At 50.8% G+C, this 17,224-nt stretch overlaps 1 protein-coding gene across 1 annotated transcript in view; it reads left to right on the plus strand.

Annotated features, from left to right (window-relative positions):
* Window positions 1–17,224, plus strand: part of LOC119966676 (plectin-like) — an 84,263-nt gene that overhangs the window by 13,218 nt on the left and 53,821 nt on the right. Inside the window, 2 exon segments of the mRNA XM_038798738.1 lie at window positions 96–200; window positions 9,279–9,377. Of these exon segments, the coding sequence (XP_038654666.1) occupies window positions 96–200; window positions 9,279–9,377 (204 nt within the window).

Here is a 17,224-nt window from a genome sequence, read left to right on the forward strand (position 1 = left end):
ACAACTAGGAGTGGGGACTAGGGTTTGAGTGACTGAAGCTGTTTATGTGACTGGATGGATAAATATTAATCTTGGCGCATTGTGCTTTACCCCAGGACTATGAACTTCAGTTAGTTACCTACAAAGCGCAGATGGAACCTGTCATGTCTCCTGTGAAGAAACAGAAAGTGCTGTCGGCCTCTGACACTGTTATCCAGGAGGTAAGGACCTGCCTGAATTTTACAATGCAGGGCTCTAGCCGACCAATCCAGTATCTGTCACTGATCGCTGAAATTTACTGAACATGTTCGGATGTGCGGGAATCCCAACAATTTGCAACGTGTAAGACTGCGAGGTGAGGCTATTAAACAACAGGAGTGATGACTGCTCAAGAGGCAACTTTTATGGGAAAACAAACTTTCATTTAAACACAGAATTAACCACATTACCATCAAAGAAATGACTTTACAGTTCACAGTTAAAACAGTTCTTAAATAAAAGGAAAATAACTTTAACTCACTATCTACACCTGCCACCATATATTCCAATTAAGCAACCCAATACAGTTCAAATGCCACTTATAAATAAAGTTAACAATCAGGATTACTTTCTTCTCCGTGTGGAGCTTTGGAGAGTGGCCTACTCAGGAACAATCTGAACATCCTTCTGTCTGACTGAAATCCTGCAACAAAACTGCAAATTACAGACCCATGTGGCTTATCCCATTAATAACATCAACTGAATCCCCAGCATAAGGCAACCCTCAGTCTCCCACCACTAAAATGCTGAGTTAGGACTCAACACAAAACCGCATTAATTATCTACACCCCAGGGAATCTCCAGTGTTATGGGCCAGGGTTTAGAGAACCCCAAAGTGTATCATGGAGTTCACCTGACCCACAACTTTGAATAGATTGTGGTTATGGGGAGCACACAGGCCTACTTTATAGGTGTGATGTAAAAGAGATTTTCAGTACTTTTAAATGAAAACAGTGTTTATTTATGAAACCAGTTAACACTTTATAAACCCACGGTAAACATCTTAACAACTATCAACACCAATAAATCCCCCAAAGAATACAGTACTCTCTAAGTAACTCTAATCATTCTTGCAACATCCTTAAGGCAAAAGAACCCTTTTACAGAAAGACATCAGGTTTAACTTCTCTACTGAGACATGGACCATTTTGAAATCCCCAAATGAGCTGAAGTCAGTCTGCAGCCTGCAGAGAGAGATCCTTCCAGCTGCTTGCTGTGACTGCAGCTATTCAGCTCTCCAAAACCAAACTAAACACACCCTGTAGCTGCAAGTCCAAAGCGAAAAAGTAAAAGCTGACAGACAGCCCAGCTCCACCCACACTCTGACATCACTGCAGTAATAAACACCCATTTCTTAAAGGTACACCCACTACAGATATTCTATAAAAACACCCGTTTCTTAAAGGCACTCTCACATGACACCAGCAATCACAATAATATTCCATTAGCCAGCTCCCTGTAAACAAGTAAATGGTTTAAATGAAATAGTATTAGTAAAGAAATGGTTTGGGGAAAATTAATGTGAATAAAGGCGGACAAATCTCCCGGGCCGGATAATCTCCATCCCAGAGTATTTAAGGAAGTGGCCCGAGAAATAGTAGATCCATTGGTGGCCTTTTTCCAAAATTCTTTGGATTCTGGAATGGTTCCTACAGATTGGAGGGTAGCGAATGTAACCTCGCTATTCAAAAAGGGAGGCAGAGGGAAAACAGGGAATTTTAGACCAGTGAGCCTAACGTCGGTAGCAGGGAAGTTGCTGGAGTCCATTATCAAGGATTTCATATCACAGCATCTGGAAAGCAGTAATGTAATCAGACAAAGTCAGCATGGATTTATAAAAGGGGAATTATGCTTGACAAATCTACCAGAATTCTTTGAAGATGTAACAAATAGAGTTGATCAGGGGGAACCGGTGGATAGGGTTTATTTAGACTTTCAGAAGGCTTTTGACAAAGTCTCACAGAGCAGATTATTATGTAAAGTTAAAGTGCATGGGATTGTGGGTAGTGTCTTGAGATGGATAGAAAGCTGGTTAACAACAGGAAGCAAAAAGTTGGAATAAATGGATCTTTTTCCGATTGGCAGGCTAGTGGGATACCGCAGGGATCTTTGCTGGGACCCCAACTGGTCACATTATATATTAATAGTAAGAAATCTGACATCACCAGGTTAAAATCCAACAGGTTTGATTCAAATCACTAGCTTTCGGAGCACTGCTCCTTCCTCAGGTGAATGAAGAGGTGGGTTCCACAAATACATATACAGACAAATTCAATGATGCAGTACGACACTTTGAATGTGATGGTGCAACTGGAGAGAGGGATAATCGCAGCTTAAAGAGGTGTGAATTGTCTCAAGCCAGGACAGTAAGGATTTTGATAGCCCAGGCCAGATGGTTGGGGGGGGGGGGGGGGGGGTAAATGTAAGAACGGGATATGGCGCTTGACTCATTGATCGACAGTTCCAACGCGCCATAGCAAAAAACTGCACCGACCTCCTCAGGTCACAACCGACAGAGTACCCTTCGTCGTCCAGTACTTCGCTGGAGCGGAGAAACTACAACATCTTCTTCGCAGCCTTCAACACTTCATCAATGATGATGAACATCTTGCCAAGGTCATTCCCACACCCCCACTATTTGCCTTCAAACAACAGCGCAGCCTCAAACAAACCATTGATTGCAGCAAACTAGCCAGCCTTCAGGGGAACAGCGGCAGATAGATGGCAGAAAAATAGGATGGTAATAGTTGGGGACTTGAATTTTCCCAACATTAACTGGGACAGCCATAGCACCAGGGGTTAGGATGGAGAGAAATTTGTCGAGTGTATTCAGGAAGAATTCTTTATTCAATATGTGGATGGGCCGACTGGAGAGGGGGCAAAACTTGACCTCCTCTTGGGGAATAAGGATGGGCTGGTGACAGAAGTGTTAGTGAGGAATCACTCTGGGACCAGAAAAATACTTTTCACTGTACCTCGGTACACGTGACAATAAACAAATCCAATCCAATTAAGTGACCATAATTCCATTAGTTTTAAGATAGCTATGGAGAATGATAGGTCTGGCCCAAAAGTTTAAATTCGAAATTGGGGCAAGGCCAATTTTGAGGGTATTGGGCAGGAACTTTCAAAGCTTGATTGGGGGAGTCTGTTTACAGGCAAAGGGACAGCTGGTCAGTGGGAAGCTTTCAAAAAGGATGTTAACCAGGGTTCAGGATGAACACATTCCTCTGAGAGTGAAGGGCAAGGCCGGTCGGAGGGAAGCCTGGATGACTCGGGATATTGAGGCCCTGGTCAAAAGGAAGAAGGAGGCGTATGACACACAGAGGCAGCTGGGATCAAGTGGATCCCTTGAAGGGTATAGGGCTTGTCGGAGTCGAGTTAAGAGAGAAATCAGGAGGGCAAAAAGGGGACGAGATTGTCTTGGCAGATAAGGCAAAGGAAAATGCAAAGAGCTTTTACAGATACATAAAGGGTAAAAGGGTGACCAGGGAGAGGGTAGGGTAGCTTAAGGATAAACAAGGTCATCTATCTGCAGATCCACAAGGGATGGGAGAGGTCCTAAATGAATATTTCTAGTCAGTATTTACTGTTGAGAAAGGCAGGAATGTTAGAGAAATTGGGGAAATAAAAAGTGATGTCTTGAGGAGTTTACATATTACAGAGAAGGAGGTGCTGGAGGTATTAAAGTGCATCAAGGTAGATAAATCCCCGGGACCTGATGAAATGTATCCCAGGATGTTGTGGGAGGCTAGGGGAGGAAATTGCCGGATCCTAGCTGAGATATTTGAATCATCGACAGCCACAGGAGAGGTGCCTGAAGATTGGAGGGTAACCGATGTTGTGCCCTTGTTTAAGAACGGCTGTAGGGATGAGCCTGGGAACTACAGACCGGTTAGCCTTACTTCTGTAGTGGGTAAGTTGTTAGAAGCTATTCTGAGGGACAGGATCTACAGGCATTTAGACAGGTAAGGGCTAATTAGGGAAAGTTAGCATGGCTTTGTGAGGGGAATGTGATGTCTCACCAATTTGATTGAGTGTTTTGAAGGGGTAACCAAGAAAGTAGATGAGGGCAGTGCAGTCAACATTGTCCACATGGACTTTAGCAAGGCCTTTGACAAGGTATCGCATGGTAGGTTATTGCAAAAGGTTAAATCTCACGGGATCCAGGGTGAGGTAGCCAATTGGATACAGAATTGGCTCGGCAACTGAAGCCAAAGGGTGGGTGTGGAGGGTTGTTTTTCAAACTGGAGGCCTGTGACCAGCGATGTGCCTCAGGGATCGGTGCTGGGTCACTGTTATTTGTGATATATATTAATGATTTGGATGAGAATGTAGGAGGCAGGGTTAGTAAGTTTGAAGATGACACCAAGATTGGTGGCATAGTGGATAGTGAAGAAGGTTATATAAGATTGCAACAGGATCTTGACCAATTGGGCCAGTGGGCCGATGAATGGCAGATGGAGTTTAATTTGGAGAAATGTCAGGTGATGCATTTTGGTCGATCGAATCAGGGCAGGACCTCCGCAGTTAATGGTAGGGAGTTGGGGAGAGTTACAGAACAAAGAGATCTAGGGGAACAGCTTCATAGCTCCTTGAAGGTGGAGTGGCAGGTGGACAGGGCGGTGAAGAAGGCATTCAGCATGTTGGGTTTTATTGGTCAGAATATTGAATACAGGAGTTTGGACGTCTTGTTGAAGTTGTACAAGACATTGGTAAGACCACAAATGGAGTTTGGGATTGTTGAGGGTCAGTGGACAGTAAGGGTTAGGGATCTGTGGACGGTGAGGGTCGGGGACGGTAAGAGTCGGGGATCACTGAGGGTCGGAGACGGTGAGGGTCGGGGGTCACTGAGGGTCGGGGATGGTGAGGGTTGCAGGACGGTGAGGGTCGGGGGTCACTGAGAGTCGGGGATGGTGATGGTCGGGGGTCACTGAGGGTCGGGGACGGTGAGGGTTGCAGGACGGTGAGGGTCGGGGGTCACTGAGGGTCGGGGACGGTGAGGGTTGCAGGACGGTGAGGGTCGGGGGTCACTGAGGATCGGAGACGGTGAGGGTCGGGGGTCACTGAGGGTTGGAGACGGTGAGGGTCGGGGGTCGCTGAGGATTGGGGTACAGGGATCCCCTTAGTAACAGGTATACCGCTTTGGATACTGTTGGGGGGGGGACGTACCAGGGGTCAGCCATGGGATACAGGTCTCTGGCACAGAGTCTGTCCCTGTTGCTCAGAAGGGAAGGGGGGAGAGAGGAGTAGAACATTAGTCATTGGAGACTCCATAGTTAGGGGGATAGATAGGATATTCTGTGGGAACGAGAGAGACTCGCGGTTGGTGTGTTGCCTCCCAGGTGCCAGGGTCCGCGATGTCTCAGATCGTGTTTTCGGGATCCTTAAGGGGGAGGGGGAGCAGCCCCAAGTTGTGGTCCACATAGGTACCAACGACATAGGTAGGAAAAGGGATAGGGATGTAAGGCAGGAATTCAGGGAGCTAGGGTGGAAACTTAGAGCTAAAACAAACAGAATTATTATCTCTGGGTTGTTACCCGTGCCACGTGCTAGCGAGTTGAGGAATAGGGAGAGAGAGCATTTGAACACGTAGCTACAGGGATGGTGCAGGAGGGAGGGTTTCAGATTCCTGGACAATTGGGGCTCATTCTGGGGTAGGTGGGACCTCTACAAACGAGATGATCTACACCTGGACCAGAGGGGTACTAATATCCTTGGGGGGAGGTTTGCTAATGCTCTTCGGGAGGGTTTAAACTAGTTCAGCAGGGGATTGGGAACCTGAATTGTAGCTCCAGTACACAAGAAGCTGAGAGTAGTGAGGTCATGAGTAAGGTTTCAAAGTTGCAGGAGTGTACCGGCAGGAAGGAAGGTGGTTTAAAGTGCGTCTACTTCAATGCCAGGAGCATCCGGAATAAGGTGGGTGAGCTTGCGGCATGGGTTAGTACCTGGGACTTCGATGTTGTGGCCATTTCGGAGACATGGATAGAGCAGGGCGAGGAATGGTTGTAGCAGGTGCCGGGGTTTAGATATTTCAGTAAGTTCAGGGAAGGTGTTAAGAGAGGGGGAGGGGTGGCATTGTTAGTCAAGGACAGTATTACGGTGGCTGAGAGGACATTTGATGAGGACTCGAATACTGAGGTAGTATGGGCTGAGTTAAGAAACAGGAAAGGAGAGGTCACCCTGTTAGGGCTTTTCTATAGGCCTCCGAAAAGTTCCAGAGATGTAGAGGAAAGGATTGCAAAGATGATTCTGGATAGGAGCGAAAATAACAGGGTAGTTGAAATGAAAAAATGAAAATCGCTTATTGTCACGAGTAGGCTTCAATTAAGTTACTGTGAAAAGCCCCTAGTTGCCACATTCCGGCACCTGTCTGGGGAGGCCAGTTGTTATGGGGGACTTTAACTTTCCAAATATTGACTGGAAACACTATAGTTCGAGTACTTTAGATGGATCCCTTTTTGTCCAATGTGTGCAGGAGGGCTTCCTGATGCAGTATGTAGATAGGCCAACAAGAGGCGAGGCCGTATTGGATTTGGTACTGGGTAATGAACCAGGACAGGTGTTAGATTTGGAGGTAGGTGAGCATTTTGGTGATAGTGACCACAATTCGATTACGTTTACTTTAGCGATGGAAAGGGATAGGTATAAACCGCAGGGCAAGAGTTATTGCTGGGGGAAAGGCAATTATGATGCGATGAGGCAAGACTTAGGATGCATCGGCTGGAGAGGAAAACTGCAGGGGATGGACACAATGGAAATGTGGAGCATGTTCAAGGAACAGCTACTGCGTGTCCTTGATAAGTATGTACCTGTCAGGCAGGGAGGAAGTGGTCGAGTGAGGGAACCGTGGTTTACTAAAGCAGTTGAAACACTTGTCAAGAGGAAGAAGGAGGCTTATGTAAAGATGAGACGTGATGGTTCAGTTAGGGCGCTTGAGAGTTACAAGTTAGCTAGGAAGGCTCTAAAGAGAGAGCTAAGAAGAGCCAAGCGAGGACATGAGAAGTCTTTGGCAGGTAGGATCAAGGATAACCCTAAAGCTTTCTATAGGTATGTCAGGAATAAAAGAATGACTAAGGTAAGAGTGGGGCCAGTCAAGGACAGTAGTGGGAAGTTGTGCGTAGAGTCCGAGGAGATAGGAGAGGTGCTAAATGAGTATTTTTCGTCAGTATTCACACAGGAAAAAGACAAAGTTGTCGAGGAGAATACTGAGATACAGGCTACTGGACTAGAAGAGCTTGAGGTTCATAAGGAGGAGGTGTTAGCGATTCTGGAAAGTGTGAAAATAGATAAGTCACAAAGGCCGGATGGGATTTATCCTAGGATTCTCTGGGAAGCTAGGGAGGAGATTGCTGAGCCTTTGGCTTTGATCTTTAAGTCATCTTTGTCTACAGGAATAGTTCCAGAGGACTGGAGGATAGCAAATGTTGTCTCCTTGTACAAGAAGGGGAGTAGAGATAACCCCGGTAACTATAGACCAGTGAGCCTTACTTCTGTTGTGGGAAAAGTCTTGGAAAGGTTTATAAGAGATAGGATGTATAATCATCTGGAAAGGAATAATTTGATTAGAGATAGTCAACATGGTTTTGTGAAGGGTAGGTCGTGCCTCACAAACCTCATTGAGTTCTTCGAGAAGGTGACCAAACAGGTGGATGAGGGTAAAGCAGTTGATGTGGTGTATATGGATTTCAGTAAAGCATTTGATAAGGTTCCCCACGGTAGGCTATTGCAGAAAATACAGAGGCATGGGATTCAGGGTGATTTAGCAATTTGGATCAGAAATTGGCTAGCTGATAGAAGACAAAGAGTGGTGGTTGGTGGGAAATGCTCTGACTGGTGTCCAGTTACTAGTGGTGTACCACAAGGATCTGTTTTGGGGCCGTTGCTGTTTGTCATTTTTATAAATTACCTGGAGGAGGACGTAGAAGGATGGGTGAGTAAATTTGCAGATGACACTAAAGTCGGTGGAGTTGTGGACAGTGCAGAAGGATGTTACAAGTTACAGAGGGACATAGATAAGCTGCAGAGCTGGGCTGACAGGTGGCAAATGGAGTTTAATGCAGAAAAGTGTGAGGTGATTCATTTTGGAAGGAATAACAGGAAGGCAGAGTACTGGGCTAATGGTAAGGTTCTTGGTAGTGTGGACGAGCAGAGAGATCTCGGTGTCCATGTCCATAGATCCCTGAAAGTTGCCACCCAGGTTGAGAGGGTTGTTAAGAAGGCGTACGGTGTGTTAGCTTTTATTGGTAGAGGAATTGAGTTTCGGAGCCATGAGGTCATGTTGCAGTTGTACAAAACTCTGGTGCGGCCGCATTTGGAGTATTGCGTGCAGTTCTGGTCGCCACATTATAGGAAGGATGTGGAAGCATTGGAAAGGGTACAGAGGAGATTTACAAGAATGTTGCCTGGTATGGAGGGAAGATCATATGAGGAAAGGCTGAGGGACTTGAGGCTGTTTTCGTTAGAGAGAAGAAGGTTAAGAGGTGACTTAATTGAGGCATACAAGATGATCAGAGGATTAGATAGGGTGGACAATGAGAGCCTTTTTCCTCGGATGGTGATGTCTAGCACGAGGGGACATAGCTTTAAATTGAGGGGAGATAGATATAGGACAGATGTCAGAGGTAGGTTCTTTACTCAGAGAGTAGTAAGGGCGTGGAATGCCCTGCCTGCAACAGTAGTGGACTCGCCAACACTAAACGCATTCAAATGGCCATTGGATAGGCATATGGACGATAAGGGAATAGTGTAGAGGGACTTTAGAGGGGTTTCACAGGACGGTGCAACATCGTGGGCCGAAGGGCCTGTACTGCACTGTAATGTTCTATGTTCTATGTCTGTATGGGCTGGGGACGATGAGAGTCGGGGGTCAGTGGGGGTCGGGGGTCGGTGAGGGTCGGAGGTCCTTGGGGTCAGTGAGGTCAGGGTAGGAAGTCCGTGAGGATCAGAGGTCGGTGAGGATCAGAGGTCGGTGGATGGTGAGGGTCTTGGGACAGTGAGGATCGGACAGTGAGGGTCACGACAGGGTGAGGGTCAGGGTCGGGTGATGGTGAGGATTGGGACGATGGGGGTTGGTGAGGGTCGAGGACAGTGAGGGTCAGTGGTCGGGTGATGATGGGGGTCGGGGATGATGGGGGACAGGGACAGTGAGGGTCGAGGACAGTGAGGGTCAGGGGTCGAGGGATGGTGAGGGTCGGGGACTATGGGGGTCGGTGAGGGTCGGAGGTCAGAGGGATTAATTTCTTGTTTTGTTCTTTCAGTTGATGGATCTGCAGACTCGTTACATCGAACTGATGACTCTGTCCAGACAATACATCAAATTCATCACTGCCAACCTGTACCGACTGGAAAACGAGGAGGTGAGGCTGCTGAACAAACACTCGCTCGCTCGCACACACACACACTCGCTCACACACACACTCGCTCACACACACACTCGCTCACACACACACACTCGCTCACACACATACACACTCGCTCACACACACACACACTCGCTCACACACACACTCGCTCACACACACACTCGCTCACACACACACTCGCTCACACACACACACTCGCTCACACACACACACACTCGCTCACACACACACACTCGCTCACTCACACACACTCGCTCACTCACACACACACACACTTGCTCAAACACACACGCTCACTCACACACACCCGCTCGTCGATCTCCTCCCCCAGCTCCTCCTCCCACTCACCTTTTAGCTCCCCCACCGAGGCCTCCTTCTCCTCCTGCATCACCCGATAAGTTGCCGAGACCCTCCCCTTTCCAACCCACACCCCCGAAAGCACCCTGCCCTGGACCCTGCCGGCCGTCAGCAGCGGACACTCCACCACCTGACGCCTAACGAAGGCCCTTACCTGCATGTATCTGAAGGCGTTTCCAGGGGGGAGCCCGAACTTCTCCTCCAGCTCCCAAGGCTCGCAAACTTCCCATCAATGAACAGGACCCCCATCCTCCTTATACCTGCCCTGTACCAGCTCCGGAGCCCCCCCATCCATTTTCCCCAGGACAAACCGATGGTTCTCCCGTATCGGGGACCACACCGAAGCCCCCACCTCTCCCCTGTGACGTCTCCATTGCCCCCAGACTTTGAGGGTCGCCGCCACCACTGGGCTCGTAGTGTATCTCGTCGGAGGGAGCGGCAGCGGCGCCGTCACCAGCGCCCCCAGGCTCGTGCCCACACAGGACGCCATCTCCAACCTCTTCCAAGCCACCCCCTGCCCCTCCATTACCCACTTGCGTACCATCGCCACGTTGGCAGCCCAATAGTACCCGCAGAGGTTAGGCAACGCCAGCGCCCCCCCCAACCCCTATCCCTGCCCCGCTCCAGAAACACCCATCTCACCTTCAGGGCTTTCTTCACCCACACAAACCCCACAATATTCCTGTTAACCCACTTAGAGAAGGCCTTTGGGATCAGGATGGGGAGGCACTGAAACAAAAGCACAAACCTCGGGAGCACCGTCATTTTAACCGACTGCACCCGACCCGCCAGGGAGAGCGGCAACATATCCCACCTCTTGAACTCCTCCTCCATTTGCTCCACCAGCCTCGTTAAGTTGAGCTTATGCAGGGCCCCCCAGCTGCTAGCCACCTGAACCCCCAGGGATCTAAAACTCCTTTCTGCCCCTTTTAGCGGAAGCTCGGCAATCCCCCTCTCCTGGTCTCCCGGGTGCACCACGAACAGCTCACTCTTCCCCATGTTGAGCTTATACCCAGAGAAATCCCCCAAACTCCCTAAGGATCCTCATCACCTGTGGCATCCCCCCCCCCCCACCGGGTCCGCCAGCACTCGATGGGCCCCCTCCAGCTCCGGGGGCCCCTGGAATGCCCCCGCGCCCACCAGCGTGTTCAACATGGTGACCACGTAGGCACCCACATCCGATCCTTCCAGCCCCTCCGGGAGACCCAGAATCCACAGATTCTTTCGTCTCGACCGGTTCTCAATGTCCTCGAACTTTGCCTGCCATTTCTTATGGAGCGCCTCGTGCGTCTCCACCTTCACCGCCAGGCCCTAGATCTCGTCCTCATTCTCCGAGACCTTTTGTCGGGTTCCCGGATCGCCGCCCTTTGGGCCGTCTGGGTTTCAAGCAGCTTGTCAGTTGACCCCTTCATCGGCTTCAGCAGCTCTGACTTCAGCTCCGTGAAGCAGCGCTGGAGAAGCTCCTGCTCCTTGGACCACTGCTCTCATGCTGCCTGGCCTCCACCACCGCCATCTTAGCCTTCCTCCCTCGTACCTTTCTCTGCTCCAATTCCACTTTTTTCACCGGTCCACTCCTGGTCCAATCCATACAGTGCCGGGGGAATATTGCTGTCCCCTTCCCACACTGGGAACCATCAGAAAAGTACCGTTGGGGGCCCTAAAAGGAGCCCAAAAGTCCGTTCCTGGCGGGAGCTGCCAAACGTGCGACTTAGCTCCACATAGACGCAACCGGAAGTCCGCAAGTGCTCCTTAAACAACCCCCACATTACTGTTGTGCATTTCCCCAAGAACAGTTGTTCCCACTTTATGCTCCTCAGCTCCTGTCTAATAGCAGTATAATTTCCCCTCCCCCAATTAAATACCTTCCCATACTGTCTGTTCCTATCCCTCTCCATGACTATGGTAAAGGTCAAGGAGTTGTGGTCACTGTCACCGAAATGCTCCCCCACCGAGACATCTGACACCTGGGCTGGTTCGTTGCCGAGCACAAAGCCCAATATGGCCTCCCCTCTAGTCGGCCTATCTACATATTGAGTCAGGAATCCTTCCTGTACACACCTGACAAAATCTGCTCCATCCAAACCATTTGCACTAAGGAGGTTCCAGTCAATATTAGGGAAGTTGATGTCACCCATGACACCAACTCTGTTACTTCTGCACCTTTCCAAGATCTGCCGCCCAATCTACATCTCTCTGCTGCAATTGGGGGTCTATAGAAAACTCCCAATAAAGTGACTGCTCCTTTCTTGTTTCTGACTTGCACCCATACTGACTTAGTAGACAAACCCTCCTCAACTACCTCCTTTCTGCAGCTGTGGTGCACTCCCTAATTAACAGTGCCACTCCCTTATCTCTCACACACACACTCACTGTCTCACACACACTCTCACATACTCTCGCTGTCACACACTCTCGCTGTCTCACACACACTCTCACATACTCTCGCTGTCACACACTCTCGCTGTCTCGCACACACTCTCGCTGTCACACACTCTCGCTGTCTCACACACACTCTCGCTGTCTCACACACTCTCGCTGTCACACACTCTCGCTGTCTCACACACACTCTCGCTGTCACACACTCTCGCTGTCTCACACACACTCTCGCTGTCACACACTCTCGCTGTCACACACTCTCGCTGTCTCGCACACACTCTCGCTGTCACACACTCTCGCTGTCTCACACACACTCTCGCTGTCTCACACACACTCTCGCTGTCACACACTCTCGCTGTCTCACACACACTCTCGCTGTCTCACACACACTCTCGCTGTCACACACTCTCGCTGTCTCACACACACTCTCGCTGTCACACACTCTCGCTGTCACACACTCTCGCTGTCTCGCACACACTCTCGCTGTCTCTCACACACTCTCGCTGTCTCACACACACTCTTGCTGTCTCACACACACTCTCGCAGTCTCACACACACTCTCACGCACTCTCGCTGTCACACACACACTCGCTGTCTCACACACACTCTTGCTGTCTCACACACACTCTCGGTGTCTCTCACACACACTCGCTATCTCACACACACTCTCGCTGTCTCACACACACTCTCGCTGTCTCACACACACACTCGCTGTCTCACACACACTCTCGGTGTCTCTCACACACACTCGCTGTCTCACACACACTCTCGCTGTCACACACTCTCGCTGTCTCACACACACTCTCACATACTCTCGCTGTCACACACTCTCGCTGTCTCGCACACACTCTCGCTGTCACACACTCTCGCTGTCTCACACACACTCTCGCTGTCTCACACACACTCTCGCTGTCACACACTCTCGCTGTCTCACACACACTCTCGCTGTCTCACACACACTCTCGCTGTCACACACTCTCGCTGTCTCACACACACTCTCGCTGTCACACACTCTCGCTGTCACACACTCTCGCTGTCTCGCACACACTCTCGCTGTCTCTCACACACTCTCGCTGTCTCACACACACTCTTGCTGTCTCACACACACTCTCGCAGTCTCACACACACTCTCACGCACTCTCGCTGTCACACACACACTCGCTGTCTCACACACACTCTTGCTGTCTCACACACACTCTCGGTGTCTCTCACACACACTCGCTATCTCACACACACTCTCGCTGTCTCACACACACTCTCGCTGTCTCACACACACACTCGCTGTCTCACACACACTCTCGGTGTCTCTCACACACACTCGCTGTCTCACACACACTCTCGCTGTCTCACACACACTCTCGCTGTCTCACACACACACTCGCTGTCTCACACACACTCTCGCTGTCTCACACACACTCTCGCTGTCTCACACACACACTCGCTGTCTCACACACACTCTCGGTGTCTCTCACACACACTCGCTGTCTCACACACACTCTCGCTGTCTCACACACACTCTCGCTGTCTCACACACACTCTCGCTGTCTCACACACACACTCACTGTCTCACACACACTCTCGCAGTCTCACACACACTCTCGCTGTCTCGCACACACTCTCGCACACACTCTCGCACACACTCTCGCACACACTCTCGCACACACTCTCGCTGTCTCTCTCACACTCTCGCTGTCTCACACACACTCTCGCAGTCTCACACACACTCTCGCTGTCTCACACACACTCTCGCTGTCTCACACACACTCTCACAAACTCTCGCTGTCACACACTCTCGCTGTCTCACACACACTCTCGCTGTCACACACTCTCGCTGTCTCTCACACACTCTCGCTGTCTCTCACACACTCTCGCTGTCTCACACACACTCTCGCTGTCTCACACACACTCTCGCTGTCTCTCACACACTCTCGCTGTCTCTCACACACTCTCGCTGTCTCACACACACTCTCGCTGTCTCACACACACTCTCGCTGTCTCACACACACTCTCGCTGTCTCTCACACACACTCGCTGTCTCACACACACTCTCGCTGTCTCGCACACACTCTCGCTGTCTCACACACTCTCGCTGTCACACACTCTCGCTGTCTCACACACACTCTCGCTGTCTCACACACACTCTCGCTGTCTCTCACACACACTCGCTGTCTCACACACACTCTCGCTGTCTCGCACACACTCTTGCTGTCTCTCACACACTCTCGCTGTCACACACACACTCTCGCTGTCTCACACACACTCTCGCTGTCTCACACACACTCTCGCTGTCTCTCACACACACTCGCTGTCTCACACACACTCTCGCTGTCTGACACACACACTCGCACACTCTCGCAGTCTCACACACACTCTCGCTGTCTCACACACACTCTCGCTGTCTCACACACACTCTCGCTGTCTCACACACACTCTCGCTGTCTCACACACACACTCGCACACTCTCGCAGTCTCACACACACTCTCGCTGTCTCACACACACACTCGCACACTCTCGCAGTCTCACACACACTCTCGCTGTCTCACACACACTCTCGCTGTCTCACACACACTCTCGCTGTCTCTCACACACACTCGCTGTCTCACATACACTCTCGCAGTCTCACACACACTCTCGCTGTCTCACACACACTCTCGCTGTCTCACACACTCTCGTGTCACACACTCTCGCTGTCTCGCACACACTCTCACACACTCTCGTGTCACACACTCTCGCTGTCTCGCACACACTCTCGCTGTCTCTCACACACACTCTCGCTGTCTCACACACGCTCTCGCTGTCTCTCACACACACTCTCGCTGTCTCACACACTCTCGCTGTCTCACACACACTCTCGCTGTCTCGCACACACTCTCACACACTCTCGTGTCACACACTCTCGCTGTCTCTCACACACACTCTCGCTGTCTCACACACACTCTCGCTGTCTCACACACACTCTCGCTGTCTCACACACACTCTCGCTGTCTCACACACTCTCGCTGTCTCGCACACACTCTCGCTGTCTCACACACTCTCGCTGTCTCACACACACTCTCGCTGTCACACACTCTCGCTGTCACACACTCTCGCTGTCTCTCACTCTCGCTGTCTCACACTCTCGCTGTCTCTCACACACACTCGCTGTCTCACACACACTCTCGCTGTCTCACACACTCTCGCTGTCTCTCACACTCTCGCTGTCTCTCACACACACTCTCTCTGTCTCACACACTCGCTGTCTCGCACACTCACGCTGTCTCACACACTCTCGCAGTCACACACACACTCTCGCTGTCTCACACACTCTCGCTGTCTCACACACACTCGCTGTCTCTCACACACTCTCGCTGTCTCGCACACACTCTCGCTGTCTCACACACACTCACACACACTCTCGCTGTCACACACTCTCGCTGTCACACACTCTCGCTGTCACACACACTCTCGCTGTCTCACACACTCTCGCTGTCTCTCACACTCTCGCTGTCTCTCACACACACTCTCTCTGTCTCACACACTCGCTGTCTCGCACACTCACGCTGTCTCACACACTCTCGCAGTCACACACACACACTATCTCTGTCTCACACACTCTCGCTGTCTCTCACACACTCTCGCTGTCACACACACTCTCTGTCTCACACACTCTCGCTGTCTCTCACACACTCTCGCTGTCTCACAGACACTCTCGCTGTCTCACACACTCTCGCTGTCTCTCACACACTCTCGCTGTCACACACACACTCTCGCTGTCTCACACACACTCTCGCTGTCTCACACACACTCTCGCTGTCTCTCACACACACTCGCACACTCTCGCAGTCTCACACACACTCTCGCTGTCTCACACACACTCTCGCTGTCTCACACACACTCTCGCTGTCTCACACACACTCTCGCTGTCTCTCACACACACTCGCTGTCTCACACACACTCTCGCTGTCCCACACACACACTCGCACACTCTCGCAGTCTCACACACACTCTCGCTGTCTCACACACACTCTCACACACTCTCGTGTCACACACTCTCGCTGTCTCGCACACACTCTCACACACTCGTGTCACACACTCTCGCTGTCTCGCACACACTCTCACACACTCTCGTGTCACACACTCTCGCTGTCTCGCACACACTCTCGCTGTCTCACACACGCTCTCGCTGTCTCACACACACTCTCGCTGTCTCACACACACTCTCGCTGTCACACACTCTCGCTGTCACACACTCTCGCTGTCACACACTCTCGCTGTCTCACACACTCTCGCTGTCTCGCACACACTCTCGCTGTCTCACACACACTCACACACACTCTCGTGTCACACACACTCGCTGTCTCACACACACTTTCGCTGTCTCACACACGCTCTCGCTGTCTCGCACACACTCTCGCTGTCTCGCACACACTCTCGCTGTCTCACACACACTCACACACACTCTCGCTGTCACACACTCTCGCTGTCACACACACTCTCGCTGTCTCACACACACTCTCGCTGTCTCTCACACTCTCGCTGTCTCTCTCACACTCTCTGTCTCACACACTCGCTGTCTCGCACACTCACGCTGTCTCACACACTCTCGCAGTCACACACACACTCTCTCTGTCTCACACACTCTCGCTGTCTCTCACACACTCTCGCTGTCACACACACTCTCGCTGTCTCACACACACTCTCGCTGTCTCACACACACTCTCGCAGTCTCACACACACTCTCGCTGTCTCTCACACACTCTCACTGTCTCACACACACTCTCTCTGTCTCACACACTCTCGCTGTCTCACACACTCTCGCTGTCTCACACTCTCGCTGTCTCGCACACACTCTCGCTGTCTCTCACACACTCTCTCTGTCTCACACACTCTCGCTGTCTCACACACACTCTCGCTGTCTCCCACACACTCTCGCTGTCTCACACACACTCTCGCTGTCTCACACACTCTCGCTGTCTCTCACACACTCTCGCTGTCTCACACACACTCTCGCTGTCTCACACACTCTCGCTGTCTGGCACACACTCTCGCTGTCTCTCACACACTCTCACTGTCTCACACACTCGCTGTCTCTCACACACTCTCGCTGTCTCTCACACACACTCGCACA

The sequence above is a fragment of the Scyliorhinus canicula genome, chromosome 5 (assembly GCF_902713615.1).
Source record: "Scyliorhinus canicula chromosome 5, sScyCan1.1, whole genome shotgun sequence".
Lineage (NCBI taxonomy): Eukaryota > Metazoa > Chordata > Chondrichthyes > Carcharhiniformes > Scyliorhinidae > Scyliorhinus > Scyliorhinus canicula.